The sequence below is a fragment of the Achroia grisella genome, unplaced genomic scaffold (genome assembly GCF_030625045.1).
Source record: "Achroia grisella isolate CSIRO2021 unplaced genomic scaffold, CSIRO_AGI_Agris_v1 utg669, whole genome shotgun sequence".
In the NCBI taxonomy this organism is placed as follows: domain Eukaryota; kingdom Metazoa; phylum Arthropoda; class Insecta; order Lepidoptera; family Pyralidae; genus Achroia; species Achroia grisella.
In genome coordinates, this window is record NW_026712988.1 from 1,145,443 (window position 1) to 1,163,074 (window position 17,632).

Below are 17,632 nucleotides of genomic sequence, written 5' to 3' on the forward strand. Positions count from 1 at the left end.
TTTCATACTTCCTCTAATGTATTCATTTTTTATCTTATCCATTCTTGTCACACCACACATCCACCTCAACATTCTCATTTCAGTTGCATGCAGTCGTCTTTCATCCGTCGCCTTTACGGGCCAGCACTCTGATCCATACAAGACAGCAGGCCGGATCATACAGACAATCATACTCATGAACACAAATATATGTGCCGTACGAGGAATCGAACCCGCGACCATCGGAAGTAAAGCGGTGTGCTAAACCACTAGACCACCGAGACTTTAAAATAATTTAAAGCCGTTAATGAATAATTTGTTTAAGTTTTAAATACATTATTTGGAAGGTCTTTTAAGCGTTTAGGTAAGTTGTTATCAATTTTTGGTCCAATACATAATATCGTCAATTAATAGAAAAATTACATATTTCAAAATTAATTATTATTTATAATAATTCTTTTTTGCAAATGAAGTGTTTTATATGACATTAAATCTTTTTTCAGGCAGATTTATAAGAGACTGGTATTTGGTTTTGAAACTTTACGCAATTATGTTTGTGACACAACTTTGTATGTACACTATTTTATATGTATAAAACAATATAAATAATAAAAATGAATTATTTTAGATTAGGTATATATTTAACACGTACGTGGTACGTGAACTGTCATTGTACACTACAATGAAATCAATGACAATTATATTAAAAATAGACGATTAAAAAGTTATGTCATAGACATATTACGATAAAATATTCAATAAAGAAACTTAAATAATGGGTTTTAGGAAGAATCAATTTCTAATATTAGTAAGAATTATATTGTTGTACTGCAAAATGAATATTTGTTCATCCACTCTGTGACATTAGGGGGACGTGAGGCCACAGTGGATCGCGCATATGGTCACAATGGGACGGAATGTCCCCGCTACGTTCACACATGTCCCCGGCATGCGACCATTCAGCGAGTGCAGCCGAATTTCATTGAATACGTGTGTTTTGACAAAAATACACAGTTGAAAAAGCAATAAGTTAATTAAATTTGCAATCGCAATCTGAAATTCACTCGATTATTGCGATTATAATTATCGATTAATATCGAATAGATGTGTGGATTGAAAGACGTAGTGATTTATTTATTTATAAAATTTGGAATACACTTATATACTTTATAAATATACTCCTAATTAAAGATGATGAAAAAAAAGGGTGGTCGCAGGTTCGATTCCTCGCACGGCACATTCATTTGTGTTCATGAGTATGATTGTTTGTATCGATCTGAGTGTTTCTATATATAATATACTAGCTGAGCCCGCGGTTTTCACCGGCGCTAAATTTCAATATGTAATTTAGCCTATATGTTATTCTGATGATGATTCAAAATCCGTTCAATAGTTTTTGCGTGAAAGAGTAACAAACATCCATACTTACAAACTTTCGCGTTTATAATATTATTAAGATTAATATTAAGTGTGTGAAATTTCGTGCTCCTCCGACCAAACAATTTTATTATATATACTCAACTGCGGATCCCGGGGGGTCATGGGGGTCATGACCCCCCATCCCCGAGCTGTTTCTAGGACTTAGGTGGACCGCTAATTGAACAAAATGATTTTATTTATATATATTGACACCATACAGATTTTATGTAACTTCAATATTTAACTAAGTTAATATAATATAATAACTTTGTACATTATTAAAATACCTACTTTTTACTTGTATCTATTATTATCGAAAATTAAATTATAAGTTCTTGACTTGACGACGACTATGTGACCCCCTTCTGGCGCCATGGCCACGACTATGTAACCCCCTCCTGGCGCCATGACCACGACTATGTGACCCCCTCCTGGCGCCATGACCACTACTATGTGACCCCCTCCTAGCGCCAAAGCTGTATCCGCCCTTGTATATACATAGGTATACAAGTTTTTAGTTACTGTCTATAAAGGTTTCAATATCGTATCAGTAATGACATGGGGGAGCAAAATCAATCATGACATACAATAATAAGCTAAAACGACCGCCCTCACACCTGTCAGAAAATATAGCAGAAACAAAACGCGAGTGACGTGTCGCTTTATTGCTATAGAAATGTTCGCACCACCGTTTACCCGACTGCGCCGTGTGGGGTGCGCTCTTTGTCGTGTTTTAATTAAATATAGTAAACGTATGGGACGCCGGAAGCGCTGCTTGTTTGTATTGATAGGCATTGTTTGGGAAACAACTGGAATTTACCTACAATATTCTAGATTCATAAATATAAAAAAAATTGGAGTGCCTGTTTGTAATATTGAAATAACAGTTTTTAGTACTTGTATACGAATATAAATACGGTACATACACCAAAATATTTTTGATTACAATTTTTGTCAGTCTGTCTGTCTGAATAAAAATGAAAATGAAAAACATTTTATTGTTCCTCTCACAGAAAGATATAACAATTATATAAATTAATATGTATCAAATATAAAAAGAAAAACAACATAATTATAATATAGAGGTAACAATGGGCGGCCTTATAGCTAAATAGCGGTTCCTTTCAGGCAACCTTAGGATGGAGAGGAGTGATTAGACTGTCTGGTCGAGGTATTACAATTAGTTATCTGTTTGTTTGTTCCAGCTAATTTCTGAAATGGCTGGACCGATTTCGACGGGACTTTTATTGGCAGGTAGCTAATGTAATAAGGAGTATTGTACGAGCTAGCATCGTACATTATTTCGCAACATTAACATTTTATTTTACATTTCACATTTCATTAAAATCAGTTCGCATTCGGTCATCAAGGACACCGCGCGTACTCATTACAATCATTAATCAGTTATATTTTAAGTTTCAATATACAGTTTTAATCAAGTTTCTATCAGTATCATTTATCAGTTTTACCTATCAGAATCTTTATAGTTTCGGTACAACCCGAACAAGTATCTTAGGCAACTTATTTTAGAAAATAAAGTTAAATTCCACGCGGACGAAGTCGCGTACAGCTAGTTAGTTAGTATTACAGGTAATGTTTCGTATAATGCTTATATACAACACGGCGCGGACCTTTTGTGTTTAGTTAGAGGCAGGCGTTGGTAATCCAATTTATTTAATGCACTTGCGCCCCAACTTTCCGTTGGTGGGGTAGCATGAAATCCAATGAAAGTGCTGCAATAGAGCCGTCAGAGGGCGCTTCCTCTATAGTAGACGAGACTATACAGACGTACAGTCCGGCCACTCAGAGTTTGCGTTTCGGACAGAACGGGATCGAATGGACGATGTAACTTTGAAGTCACGTACAATTGACGGCAAAATTTTAAATATTTTTCATTTGTCATTAACGAGTGATAACATTGAAAATGCATTGTGTTGATAACTATTCGAAGTGCTGGTCATGTGTGAATATATAGATGACAGCTACCACTTACCACCCAGTGGTCAGCTTGTTACCATTTCAATTACACAGGACCACAAATTTTGGCAATTTGAGGTTAGGATATCTTAAAAACCTGACGTAATAGATGAAATCGGGTGACGGATACGTTTTTTCGGACAAAATTCTATAAGATTTACTTCTTCTGATTAAAGTGATCTCCAAACAAATTTATTGTGGTCCTGTGTTACATTTAAAAAAAACAATAAAAAAAATTTCATAGAACAGAACGGAAATTTATTCAAGTAAACTTACATTTGAAATTCATAGAATAGAAGAATAAACTAGAAAATTAATAGAGTAAACTTCAATTTAAGCACAATTGAATAGTCATTACTTATTTTTTAATCAATCGCTTAATCGGAAAACTGTCTCATAAAACAACAAAGCAAGAAAACTTTTAAATTAAAAACGTTAAAATGAACACAAAGAAAACTCATCACAAGAAGAACGAGCAAGAAACTTGTGTGTCGCTCTTTTAAATAATTTAGTTATAATTTTACATTTTTATGTTAAAATGCACACAAATTCGAAAAGCTGTCTCATCACAAGAAGAACGAGTAAGAAACTTGCGTGTCGCTCTTTTAAATAATTTAGTTATAATTTTACATTTTTAAGTTAAAATTAACACAAATTCGAAAAGCTGTCTTATCACAAGAAGAACGAGCAAAAAACTTGCGTGTCGCTCTTTTAAATAATTTAGTTATAATTTTATTTTTATAAAATTAACACAAAAAAGCTGTCTTATCACAAGAAGAACGAGCAAAAAACTTGCGTGTCGCTCTTTTAAATAATTTAGTTATATTTAAAAATTTTAAGTTGAATGTTGAATGAACACAAACTACCAACTAGCACTATTTCATTAGAGTTTAAATATGAAATACATAATCAACTGATTGAGTAACTAAATAAGTCGTAGTGATTAGAGAAGACCAGTGCAAGCAGCACTCGTTCACGAGTATGACGGATAAATAAAATAAATCTCATAACTGGGAGTCAATACAAAACAATATTTCACTAAACAGCATCTCAGTTACCCGACAAACTGGATACTCGAGCGGCGAGCAAACATTGACTCAGATGCTGATGGCTACCTACCAGGGCTGCCAACCACGAGAATCCTTGTTTTTGGACAATTTTGGACGAGAACATTTTCATCCTCGTACAATTATTTTTTTTATACTACGATGGTGGCAAACAAGCATAAGGGCCCATCTTATGGTAAATGGCTACCTACCAGAGCTGCCAACCACGAGAATCCTTGTTTTTGGAGAATTTTGAACGAGAACATTTTCATCCTCGTACAAGTATTTTTTTTATACTACGATGGTGGCAAACAACGTACGGCCCATCTTATGGTAAATGGCTACCTGAAAACCCCATGCTGCCAACCACGAGAATCCTTGTTTTTGGACAATTTTGGACGCGGGAGAACATTTTCATCCTTGTACAATTATTTTTTTTATACCACGATGGTGGCAAACAAGCGTACGGCCCATCTGATGGTAAATGGTTACCTACCAGAGCTCCTGAAAACCACGAGAATCCTTGTTTTTGGACAATTTTGGAAGAACATTTTCATCCTCGTAAAAACCCCCATTTTTTATACTACGATGAGTGGCAAACAAGCGTAGTTCGGCCCATCTTATGTAAATGGCTACCTACCAGAGCTGCCAACCACGAGAATCCTTGTTTTTGGAGAATTTTGAACGAGAACATTTTCATCCTCGATAGACAATTATTTTTTATACCAGTCAAAATACAGGTTAAAGAGAGTTTACGGCCCATCTGATGGTAAAATATTACCGTAGCCTTTGAACTTTATTTTTCTGAGACACGAGGTGTCACTTATTACATTGCCGACCCTTAAAAAACCTTAAAATCGGTCCCTTCTTGTAAAACGATTAGCCGGAACAAACAGATAGACAGACAGACAGACAAAAATTGTATAAAATGACATTTTGGTGTATATATCGTAATTATATTCATATGCATGTAGTAAAAAACGGTTATATCAATATTACAAACAGACACTCCAATTTTATTTATATGTATAGATTAAAATAATTGTTAATAATTATGGTAAAAATATTAAGAAAATTAATATGGTAAAGATAATAATAATAGTCTATGACAATTCACACAGCAGCATCTAGTCCCACGCTAACCCGATCTTGTGTTATGGGTACTAAAAAACTGGGAGAAATATTTAAATATTATTCTTTTCTAATGTAGAATGTAGAAATACAGTAAATTAAAATGTAAATGTGTATCATGAATAAATATTATTATTATTATTTACAAGAAAAAAAAACTTTCTCTCTCTCTCTCTCTCTCTAGCTCTCTTTAATATACATTTAAAACACCCACACCAATACAAACAATCATACATATAAATACAAATGTTTATATCGACCGTTACTGTAGCTCAATGGAATCATGGAACTCATGGAACCTAACCGCTGATTGCAAACAATCTAAAGTGGCAATTCCAAAAACGAACCATCGATTAACATCACGTCTACTTCATCTAGATAGACATAACCTCAAAATAATGATAGGGACAATAACGGGCCATTGTTCCTTAAACAAACACTTATACAAAATTGATGCTACAGACAGTCCCCTTTGTCGGGGCTGTTTTGAAGCTGAAGAAACGGCGGCTCACGTAATCCTGGAGTGCACGGCAGTGGCCCAACAACGAAAACAAATCCTCGGAACGGTGAGATCGCTCCGTGAAGCCTGCGAAGACACCAGGAGTCTTCTGCGCTTTTGGGAGGAGTTTGGCTGGCTACTTTAGTAGTCTGGCTCTGCACGCACAACGGCCCGAATGAGAGGCTAATTGCGGAGACTGGAGTCCAATATACATTTACATTTACTGTAGCTCAATTCGGAAATTATTATTGGTATTAATATATATTATTATTTTGATATTGTTATTTAAGATTTAGATTATTTAATTTTGTACTTTGAAATTCGACACAATAATTATTGTTATGGATAAATAAATAAAATAAAAAAATATCTCACGAAGAATCGAATCTGCGACCATTGGAAGTAAGACAGTATGCTACAACTCCCTAGTCTAATGAAGCCTTCTATAAAGTACAAGACGGTTTTACTTCTTTGTTCAACGCTAAATATTATGACGTTGACAACCCTGCTACTCACCCCCGTGTAACAGTATCCGCAGCCCTTGCCGATACCACAGTAAATAAATGAGAAATTCACTTTAAATGTGCACCGCAATGAACGACTCGAATGAAATATTTAAGATTTTTTGTTTAACTGGAATAATAAACAAGGTGGTGATACAGCCACTGTTCTTACGAACGGTTCTGAAATAGCTTTCTGTATTAATATTGTACTAGCTCTGCCCGCGACTTCGTTCGCGCAGCGCACGCAACGGAAGCCCTCAAATATATATATATATATAAATTTTCACAGTTTATGCAACATTTTTCATTGATGCTTGCGTCGGGTATGAGACAATTAACATAGAAACGTATAACATTAAACAATAAATCAGATAACATTGTCAGCACTAAGCATTTTAAGTAATTTTTTATCATATTATCATTTATAAACTCTTCTATTTTATAACTTCCATTATGTAAACCCGCCAGAAACTAAAATTACATCCTGATTATCAGGATGAATGGCGGTCATCCACAGTGCGTTTTTCAAAATACTGTTTTAAGGTTAATCCACCACACAAACTTATTTTTTATTGTTTAGACATTTTTAAAATTTTTCGTATTTTATATTACAAATACTCAACTCTAAATTTTCACCCTTCGAGCATCAACCCCTATTTTTTAATAGCGATTTTAATTTATATGGCAAAACAACATTTGCGTTTACTAACAACTAACTGACCACTGACTGATATATATATATATAAAATCTTACCTTATGAGCGTGTGAGCCCTGCCTCTGAGCATGGTCATCACCTCAGCATCCTCGACAGGCCTCTTGTTCTCGAAGCATATCTGACTGGCGCACAGAACAGAGTCCAACATTATTGAGAGACAGTCTGATATCTGTTTCGTCAACTCCATCTCCCTCGAATCGGCGCTGAGGTCTTTATCCTGAAAAAGACACTTAGTTGAGTCACGATCAATAGAAATAGTAATAGAAATAATCTTTATTCAAATAAACTCATTACAAGCACTTTTGAATAGTCATATTTTGATTCTACCACTCATTCGGAATGCAGATTCATCACAAGAAGAATGAGCAAGAAACTTGTGTGTTGCTATTTTAAATAGATGTTTTTTATATAATAATTACAATCGCGACAAAAGTCGAAATTATGACGGCCTGACCCGAAGTTCGAATGCCCTCAGAATAAAATCGTATCCATCAGATGGGAGTTGGCCTTCAGCCGCTCCATAAGTCCTACCGCACGTTTGGAGTGCCATCTGCACTCACCCCCTATCATCCGGTGAAGCTGTAAAGGCCAACAGCATTAGAGTAGTCCGAAAAAAAAGTCACAAGTATTACAAAAAAATGAAATAATAATAATAATAAATAGTGGTCGCCCAGTGGTCGTAATTCGACCACAATTAATTTAAATTAATTATAACATTTATTTATTTCCAGAACAAACATACATTTGAATTGGTACACTGTTTATAAAACAAATTCAAATTCAAAAATAATTTATTCATGTAGGACATATTAGCCGATTATGAACATCAAATTTTTTACATTATAATGTTAATTTTTTTTCCTACCGTCCAGTTCAGTATACAGATCCAATTGAGAAGAACTGGCAAGAAACTCAATTGAATTACTTTTTTTTTTTAATGCCAGTTTATTTACAATGTATTTTTATATAGGTGTCTATGTCTAACATTAAATGAAAATTCAGTGCATGAACAACTATTGCCATGCACACTCGTCATTCAAGAAATCGTTTAGTGAGTAAAATAAAATAAAATATTCAATTGAGTTTCTTGCCAGTTCTTCTCAATTGGATCTATATACCGAACTGGACGGTAGGAAAAAAATAAAATTATAATGTAAAAATATGACGTTCATAAGCGGCTAAAATGTCCTACATGAATAAATGATTTTTGAATTTGAATTTGATTACATTTGCTGAGCTACGCATTCATTTCGTCCATACTAATAGATACTGTTAACTATCATGTTCCTTTATCTAAGGCATCCAGAGTGACTTGAAACGGCAGAGGCTAGTGCCTAAATACCTAATCCTTGTGACATTGACAAGTAGATTGATGTATTGGACTGACGTAGCGGGAGTTTGGAGCGAAAAGGTTGGAGTGTTTATTATTATGTAACAAATGAGATATGTAATTGTGAATATTGTAGGCATTGGGGGGTTTATTAGTTGGGACTGGGAGGAGACCACAAGTAGTGAAGGTGAGTGTTAATGCACTCTAAAAGGGCCCTTTAAACCTACACCCGTGTCACAAGGCACTACTTGGGGTCTCTCCCTGAACCATCAGTGGCCGGCAACAGGGCCGAAGTCATCACCATAACTAGTGATTTTAAAAATCCTAATATTTTATCGAGGAATCGAACCCGCGACCATCAGAAGTGAGGCGGTGTGCTAAACCACTAGACCACCGAGGTTGTATGTAGTAACAGTAAACTAGCACCCGACACAAATGCGCCGTGAACCATTATTACTAGTATAACCATATACCACCCCATACCACCTTTGTGTAGCTAAGAGCCGAGCCATTAGGCAAGCGTGTTATATACGAGAGAGTACACTTACGCTAGTGTACTCTCGCATTAACTTGCCCAGTCTATCTATACATATAAATAAAATTGGAGCGTCTGTTTGTAATATTGAAATAACCGTTTTTTACTACACGCATATGAATATAAATACGGTACATACACCAAAATAACACTTCTTACAATTATTGTCTGTCTGTCTGTCGGTTTGTTCCGGCTAATCTCCGAAATGGCTGGACCGATTTTAACGGGACTTTTATTGGCAGGTAGCTGATGTAATAAGGAGTAACTTAGGCTACCTTTATTTTAGAAAAATAAAGATAAATTCCACGCGGACGAAGTCGCGGGAACAGCTAGTAGAGAATAAATTACTAACTATTAGGGGAACACTAATTTTGAGATTGCTCTAAGCGATAAGACCGCCTATTGTTTGCAACACCATCTTTTTTTTCTTTTTTTTGTAATTATTTGTTTTATTTATGTATAATAAAGAGTTTTATTATTATTATTAATATTATTTATGAGCGCACAATATTTTTAACCTTAACGACATACAAGCTTACGGCCCACCTGATGGTGAGCAGCACTACCGCCATTATAATATTAGTAAGATCGTATACAATTAGTAATGCTGTTAAAAAGAAAAAAAAGGTAAAACCTTATTGATACGTACCACCGGCGTTAATTAATAATAATAATAATAATAATCTCAGGACAATTCACACAGCGCCATCTAGACCCAAGTTAAGCTAGCTAAAGCTTGTGCTATGGGTACTAGATAACTGATAATAACAACAAATACATAGATATTTTTTTTTGTAAATACATACATATTATACATAGAAAACACCCAGACCGATACAAACAATCATACTCATGAATACAAATGTTTGTGCCGAATCGCGACCACAGCGGTGTGCTAGACCACTAGACCACCGAGTTCGTCAAATTTAATTATTTCATATCTGTGTGTATGTGTGTATACATACATATATATATATATATATATATATATATGTTAAATGTACCAATGTCAAAATCTGTAAATGTATGTTCATATCAATAATGTTTGTCAATGTTTTTCTTTCTTTCTTTATCTTTGTCGCAATCATCTGTTTCGGTGTTGGTTCGTTTTGGATGTTTTTATAATCGTAAATCTAATTCTTTATGAGGGTCCGGGGAGTTGTGTGATAATGTCGCCGTTCACCGTTTTTTTGTAGACCTTCGGCAAATTCAAAATATCTTTCTTCATGTTGGTCCATCACAGACTCTTGTGATATGTCAAATCTACTTCGGAATGATTTCGAGATGAGAAGAACTGACAAGTAACTCTGCTCGTATTTTTTTCTAATTAGAGGAGTCAATGTGGAATAGATATTGAAATATTACAAACAGAATTGAGGGATTCAAGTCTCACCCGTGATAATCCCACATATATAATAATATAATAATAATAATCTCAGGACAATTCACACAGCGCCATCTAGACCCAAGTTAAGCTAGCTAAAGGTTGTGTTATGAGTACTGGATAACTGATACAAACATAGATAATTTTTTTTCTAAATACATAGATAGATAGATAGATAGATAGATAGATAGATAGATAAAAATCTTTATTCGTATCCCGATAACAAAGATAGTACAAACAAAATTCAAATAACACATAAGAATAGTAAATAATTATAAAAAAAAAATACAACACCATAAAATAAAAAACATAAAATAAACATTAAAACACAAACAATCATACTACATGTTATACATAGAAAACACCCAGACCGACACAAACAATCATACTCATAAATACAAAATATTTGTGACGTGCGAAGAATCGAACCCGCAACCATCGGAAGTAAGGCAGTATATTAAACCACTAGACCACCGAGGCCGTCATATAGATTATTATGGCAAAAATCCCGTTTATATAATGTGTACAAGACTTTAATAGCTGCCACGAGGTCTGCCAGAGTTAATGGTTGTAGAAATAAAAATTCCAAATTTTATTTTTATTGTCGCCAAGGAATTTTATTAGTATTGCGCGGTTTATTGCAATTGCCAGCTAATTTTAGCTCATACGTGATACTTTCTGTATAACATACGGCTAGCCTGATGATACGTGGCTAGAATTGCTGTAAGATTGCGGTCGTCAGTGCTGTGATCACAGAGACAATTTATATTATTATTACATATGAATGTTAGTTTATAACATATTTATATTATAATAATTTTATAGTATCACTTGCTAAGTTTTGAGTTACAATCCTAAGACATAATCCCTATGAAACGGAGAGTAGATGATTGATAATTGATGATAATGTGGATTGTTGATCACCAGAAATGTACCATGTCAGATTAGCTTCCACGCAGTTCCCGCTGGAATCGATGTTGATAAATCCCTGATGGATTTGTCACGATGGGCTATCTGACCATATTTTTATCTTATCATCCTTTACTGGTGCCCCGCCAGCGTAAACCGTTAGCACAGACGGGAAGAGAATAGAATAAAAAATCATTTATTCAAATAAACTTAATTTAAGCACTTTTGAATAGTCATAACAATTTATTTTATCTACCGATCGTTCGGAAAGTTGTCTCATCACAAGAAGAACGAGCAAGAAAATTGTGTGTTCCTCTTTTAAATAATCCTTGTAAGTTTACATTTACAAGTCGAAACGTGTGAATACAAACCACCAACTAGCACTAATTTATTTGGGTCAAATATAAATATACAATAAGATTAAATCAGTCGTAGTGATAAGAGCAGACCAGTCCCTACAAGCAGCACTCGTTCACGAGTATGACGGATGAGCCAGCCATCACTGCCCTCGACCATATTTTAGGTGCACCATTCCGTTATCTCTCTATGATATATTTATTTACTTAATTTTTAATACACATAATACAAAATATTGTACAGTATATTTTGCGGACTTAACACCATGCGGCATTATCGTGAGAATATATCTCTCTATGATATATCTCTATGGTACATAGCAGGATGCACAAGTTACACTGAGCATTAGATTGCTAACGCGAACTTATGATTCCTGCAACTGTAGGTACATGGTGTGGTTTTTTTGTGGGTATGAATCACACACACCCTCTCATCCCTCCGGAAGACACTTATATTTTTCCAAAAAAAAAAATTAAACTGTTCATTCGAAAAACTTCAACGCTTGGAATTATTATCAAAGCTTTTACAACATAAGAGAACGTATCGAAATCGCTAGACCTCATGACTCCGGCAATGGCGCTGTAGGTACATGGTGTGGTTTTTTTGTGGGTATGAATCACACACACCCTCTCATCCCTCCGGAAGACACTTATATTTTTCCAAAAAAAAAAAATTAAACTGGTCATTCGAAAAACTTCAACGCTTGGAATTATTATCAAAGCTTTTACAACATAAGAGAACGTATCGAAATCGCTAATAATCAATGCAATGTATATTTTATAGTACAAAACATCCTAAAACTCGAAATTTAAGAACAGCACCGAAATGTCGACACTCCTTACCGTGTGAGATAAGTTTTATTTTTTGCGGTAACGGCCACAGAATTTGTACGTAACATTCGGTATTTCACCAATTAGCGATTGTATTATATTTTTTAATGTCGCTGTAATAAGGCAGGGCCGGAATAAGCATGTCGGGGCCCTGAATAATCAATACTAGGGCCCTTAATTTAGTCCATTACTTTTTTCTTCTTAATCGTTCCCTCACTGCTGAGGATCGCAACTCTACATTATCTTATCGACCAGCATTCGAAGCAGGACCGGAATAATCATGTCGGACCCTGTAAGTAAGCAATTCTGGGGCCCCTGGGTCCCTGAGTAATAAGTCTTAATTATTTACTAGCTTCTTTTTATGAAAACTCGAATGGCGAGCAAGCTGATGGCTCACCGAATGGCATCTGTTCAATCGATCGTCGATCGATCGTTCACGTATGAACAATCATATGGGACACACGTCATGATATGACCCCTATATTCATACCTTTCCCTTTGATTTCAGAATGCTATTATTGCTATTATTTACTATATCATTTATTTATTCTTCTCAAAAGAGTAACACACAAGTTTCTTGTTCATTCTTCTTGTGATGAATCTGCGTTCCGAATGAGCGGTAGTGTAAAAATATGACTATTCAAAAGTGCTTGTATTGAATTTGAATTTATTTGAATAAAGATTATTTCTATTTCTATTTTATTCCACAGATTGTATGTATGCCTGATGGCATTCTCTACCAGTCAACCGTTGCGCTGATCACAATTAATAAGACGGTACAATTTGAAATGAAATAGTTTTTAATAATAGATACAAGATATAAATAACAATAGATATCGGTATATAATATAAACAATAAAATGGACAAATATGCATATTTTTGTAATTTATTTGTCCCTTCACGTTATGGGGCCCCCAGGCCCCGTACCTACACTCCCTATGTATAATCCGACCCTGTACAGAGGACAATAAAAAATACGGGCCGTTATATGGTGTAATTATTTTTTTATTACGCGGTAGCGTTGCATTGAGTGCATGTCCGTGATTAAGAAACTACACTACCGATATTGTTGTGCGGCCGATATCAATGGGAACAGGATTCTCTTAATCAGTATTTTTTAATTAAAATAATCTTTTACATAAAAAAAAGACCATTAAATATAATCATTTTACATCAAAAAAAAAAACAAAAAAAAATCATTAAATATCTAATAATGTTAATAATAATTTTAACATGTATAATATGTACTCGAAAAAAAAAACTTGTTCTTAATACCATAACAAAAAAATCAGGGTTATTATTATTAGGTTGTTCGGAAAGTAATTTCGTTTTTTCCTAACTTAGGATTTAATTGTGGTTTTATATGATAGATGATAGATATATGATAGAGCTCATATAGCAAGGCTTGTGTGTGAAAAATTACAATTAATTCTACGCAGTTGTTTTTGTTTGGTGCCCTTTTAAATATATATATAAAAATTATACAGCTTAAGTGTGAAGTTGAATGCAAAAACTAAAATTAAATCCTAAGTTAGGAAAAAACGAAATTACTTTCCCAACAACCTAATAATAATAACCCTAGACAATTCACACAGCGCCATCTAGTCCCAAGCAAAGCAGAGCTTGCGTTATGGGTACTAGACAACTGATATAAATACATAGTTTTTTTTTTTCCATCTAGTCCCAAGCTAAGTAGAGCTTATGTTATGGGTACTAGACAACTGATACAAATACATAGTTTTTTTTTTTCGTAAACACATATTATACATTAGATAATTGAAGACTTTATTCAAACTAAAAGCAAAATTATTACAATAACATGTTAAACGTAAACAACTACATTAGATATACATATATATTATAGAATACACCCAGACCGATACAAACAATCATACTCATGAATACAAATGTTTGAACTGATACCAATACATAGACATTTTTTCTATGTAAATACATACTTACCGATAGAAACAATAATACAATACAAGAGTATATATATAATTTCCTCAGCGCATACCTACTATTTTTTTATGTCTCTAAACATTGTATAATTATAATTTATTTAGTGTAGTATAAGCATCATAATTTGTTTAACTTATATCACATTTCGGTTGGGGGCCTGGTGATTACAGGTTATGCCTATCTCAGACACCAGCTCCTCACAGCAAATCGATTCAAATAATAAATTTAAGTATTTTACTATAAAGAATACTACATGTATTGTTGCCATCATGTTTGTGAGGAGAAATAAATAAATCATATTATTATTATAAAAAGTTTGTGCCGTGCGAGGTTTTTTTTTTGAAGTTGTAATGAGTAAATTAAACATACTCTAAAGACTTAATGACTATAAAGAAAACTTACTCTAGTTTAGAGTAGCTAAACTAGGAATACTCTAATGCTGTTGGCCGCAGCTTGCCTTTACAGCTTACGACACGATACCGTGCGAGGAATCGAAACCGCGACCTCCGGAAATAAAGCTATATGCTAAACCACTAGACCACTAAATCCGTCAATATGCTTTCTTATACGATTCAATACTATATCAGGTCGGAATTGCTATGAGTTGATTTCACATTGTAAATGATATTTTAAAGTTAAAATGGTTTAGTAGTAAGTTAACTGGCTAGAGTGAACGCGCCAAATGCATTAGCACAGCTTTTAGGAGCGCCCACCACGGCGCGCGGAGGGTTGGCCGGGAGCAACGGTTAAGGGTCGCACCGACGAGGCCACGAAACGTACAACATAGAATATCAATATGTAAATAGAAATAGAAATAATAATTAGAAGGAATTAAAGAAAAATATATTTATTTGACGCATACAAATATTCATATCATACACATAACAAGTAAACTTAATATTACAAAGTTTAAAATTTATTATTATTATTATTAATCAATATGTAAATAGAAATAATAATTATTTAAATAAACTTCATATAAGCAATTTTGAATAGTCTTATTTTTATTATTTTAATTAAATGTGAAGCGCAAATTAGCTTTTTATTTAAATTCATGTTTATTTAAATTTATGTGTATTCACAGGTCAAATATCTAGTTTATATAATACTAGCTACTCGCCCCGACTTCGCACGGGTATTTATGTATTATATATATAAACCATCCTCTTGAATCACTCTATCTACTTAAAAAAAACCCCTTCAAATCCGTTGCGTAGTTTTAAAGATTTAAGCATACATAGGGACGGACAGACAGCGACAGCGACTTTGTTTTATACTGTGTAATAATGACTAGCTGACCCCGCGTACTTCGTTCCGCCTCAAAATTAAACATGTCATAGGTTTTTTTTTGGGCAATTTGAATTTTTTTGTATTTACTATTATATATGCAATTTCTTTATTTTTTATCACAGTAAGAATAGAATAGAATAGAATAGCAATTTGAATGGGAAATTCACAAGAAGAACGAGCAAAAATTGTTGTATTTACATTTTTAAGTTTAAGTGTGTATACATGCAATTTCTTAGAAATAATATTTATATCACAGTTTAGAGGAAATCAGTCATAGTGATTAGAGCAACCTTACAAGCATCATTTTCACAGACTTCCGCGGATATTTTAAGACAAAAATTAGCAAAATCGGTTCAGGCGTTCTCGAGTTTCAGCGAGACTCGAGTGTTAACGAACAGCAATTCATACATATATATATGTATATAGATATAGACAGACGTACAATTGCCTACACTGTAAAAAAAATAGGCATAGATAGCAGTGTAGTTAGATAGGTATATGGTGTTTGGCAGGCCTTAATGGCAGGCAACACGTACCTACATATGAATTATTTGAGGGGCTAATGAATTTACACATGGTAACATGAAGCCCTATAGTTAGTGTTGGACACCTAATGTAACATATTTTTACTAGCTGTGCCCGCGACTTCTTCCGCGTGGAATTAAACTTTATTTTTCTAAAATAAAAGTAGCCTAACTTACTCCTTATTACATCAGTTACCTGCCAAAAAAAAGTCCCATCAAATCGTCCGCGTGGAATTTAACTTTGTTTCTCTAAAATAAAATATATTTTTTTAAATAAAAGTAGCCTAAGTTACTCCTTATTACATCAGCTACCTGCCAATGAAAGTCCCGTCAAAATCGGTCCAGTCATTTCAGAGATTACCCGAAACAAACAGACAGACAGACAAAAATTGTAAAAAAAAAATATTTTGGTACCGTATATATGCATGTAGTAAAAAACGATTATTTCAATATTATAAACAGACACTGCAATATTATTTATATGTATAGATTTGTCAATATTGGTATGATGGGTCTCACATGATGGTTCATCTAAATATATATAACTCAAAGGTGACTGACATAATGATCTATCAACGCACAGCCCAAACCACTGGACATATCGGGCTGAAATTTGGCATGCAAGTAGATGTTATGACCTAGGCATCCGCTAAGAAAGGATTTTCATTAATTCTACCCCCAAGGGGATAAAATAGGGGATGGAAATTTGTATGAAACTTTACCAATTTTAAACCGATCGGGCTGAGACTTTGCATGAATAAAGCTACTATGACATAGGCATCCCCTAAGGAAGGATTTTGATAAATACCACCCCTAAGGGGATAAATTAAGGCGAGCGAAGCCGCGGGTAAAAGCTAGCTTATATATATGACCGTTACCGTTTACCAATAATTCAGACGTAAGCTAGTTTGTGACATACTTACAACAACTTTTTTCTAAGTTCAAACTTTCCAAACAAAAATCTAATATTTCCCCTTTATAACAACAGTTTAGACAAATGACGTAAGCAAGAAAACTACAGTAAGAGATCGTAAACATAAAACGCAATGAGATTTAACAACTTCCCGGAAAGGTTGACGGCAACTGATTGAAATGTGCACATCAAACTAACCGGCCGGAAAACGTACCCTTTTTCGCTAATAGAAAAAGTTGAAGGTATTTAGTATGATGGTGAATTGATGTGAAAGGGAGAGGACGGCCGAAGAAAGAAAATATGGACTGTGTGAAAGATTATATGCAT

At 34.2% G+C, this 17,632-nt stretch overlaps 1 protein-coding gene across 1 annotated transcript in view; it reads right to left on the reverse strand.

Annotated features, from left to right (window-relative positions):
- Window positions 1-17,632, reverse strand: part of LOC131849927 (calponin homology domain-containing protein DDB_G0272472) — a 94,647-nt gene that overhangs the window by 56,149 nt on the left and 20,866 nt on the right. Inside the window, exon 16 of the mRNA XM_059200058.1 lies at window positions 7,309-7,487. Coding sequence (XP_059056041.1) covers window positions 7,309-7,487 — 179 coding nt within the window. The remainder of the gene's footprint in view (window positions 1-7,308; window positions 7,488-17,632) is intronic.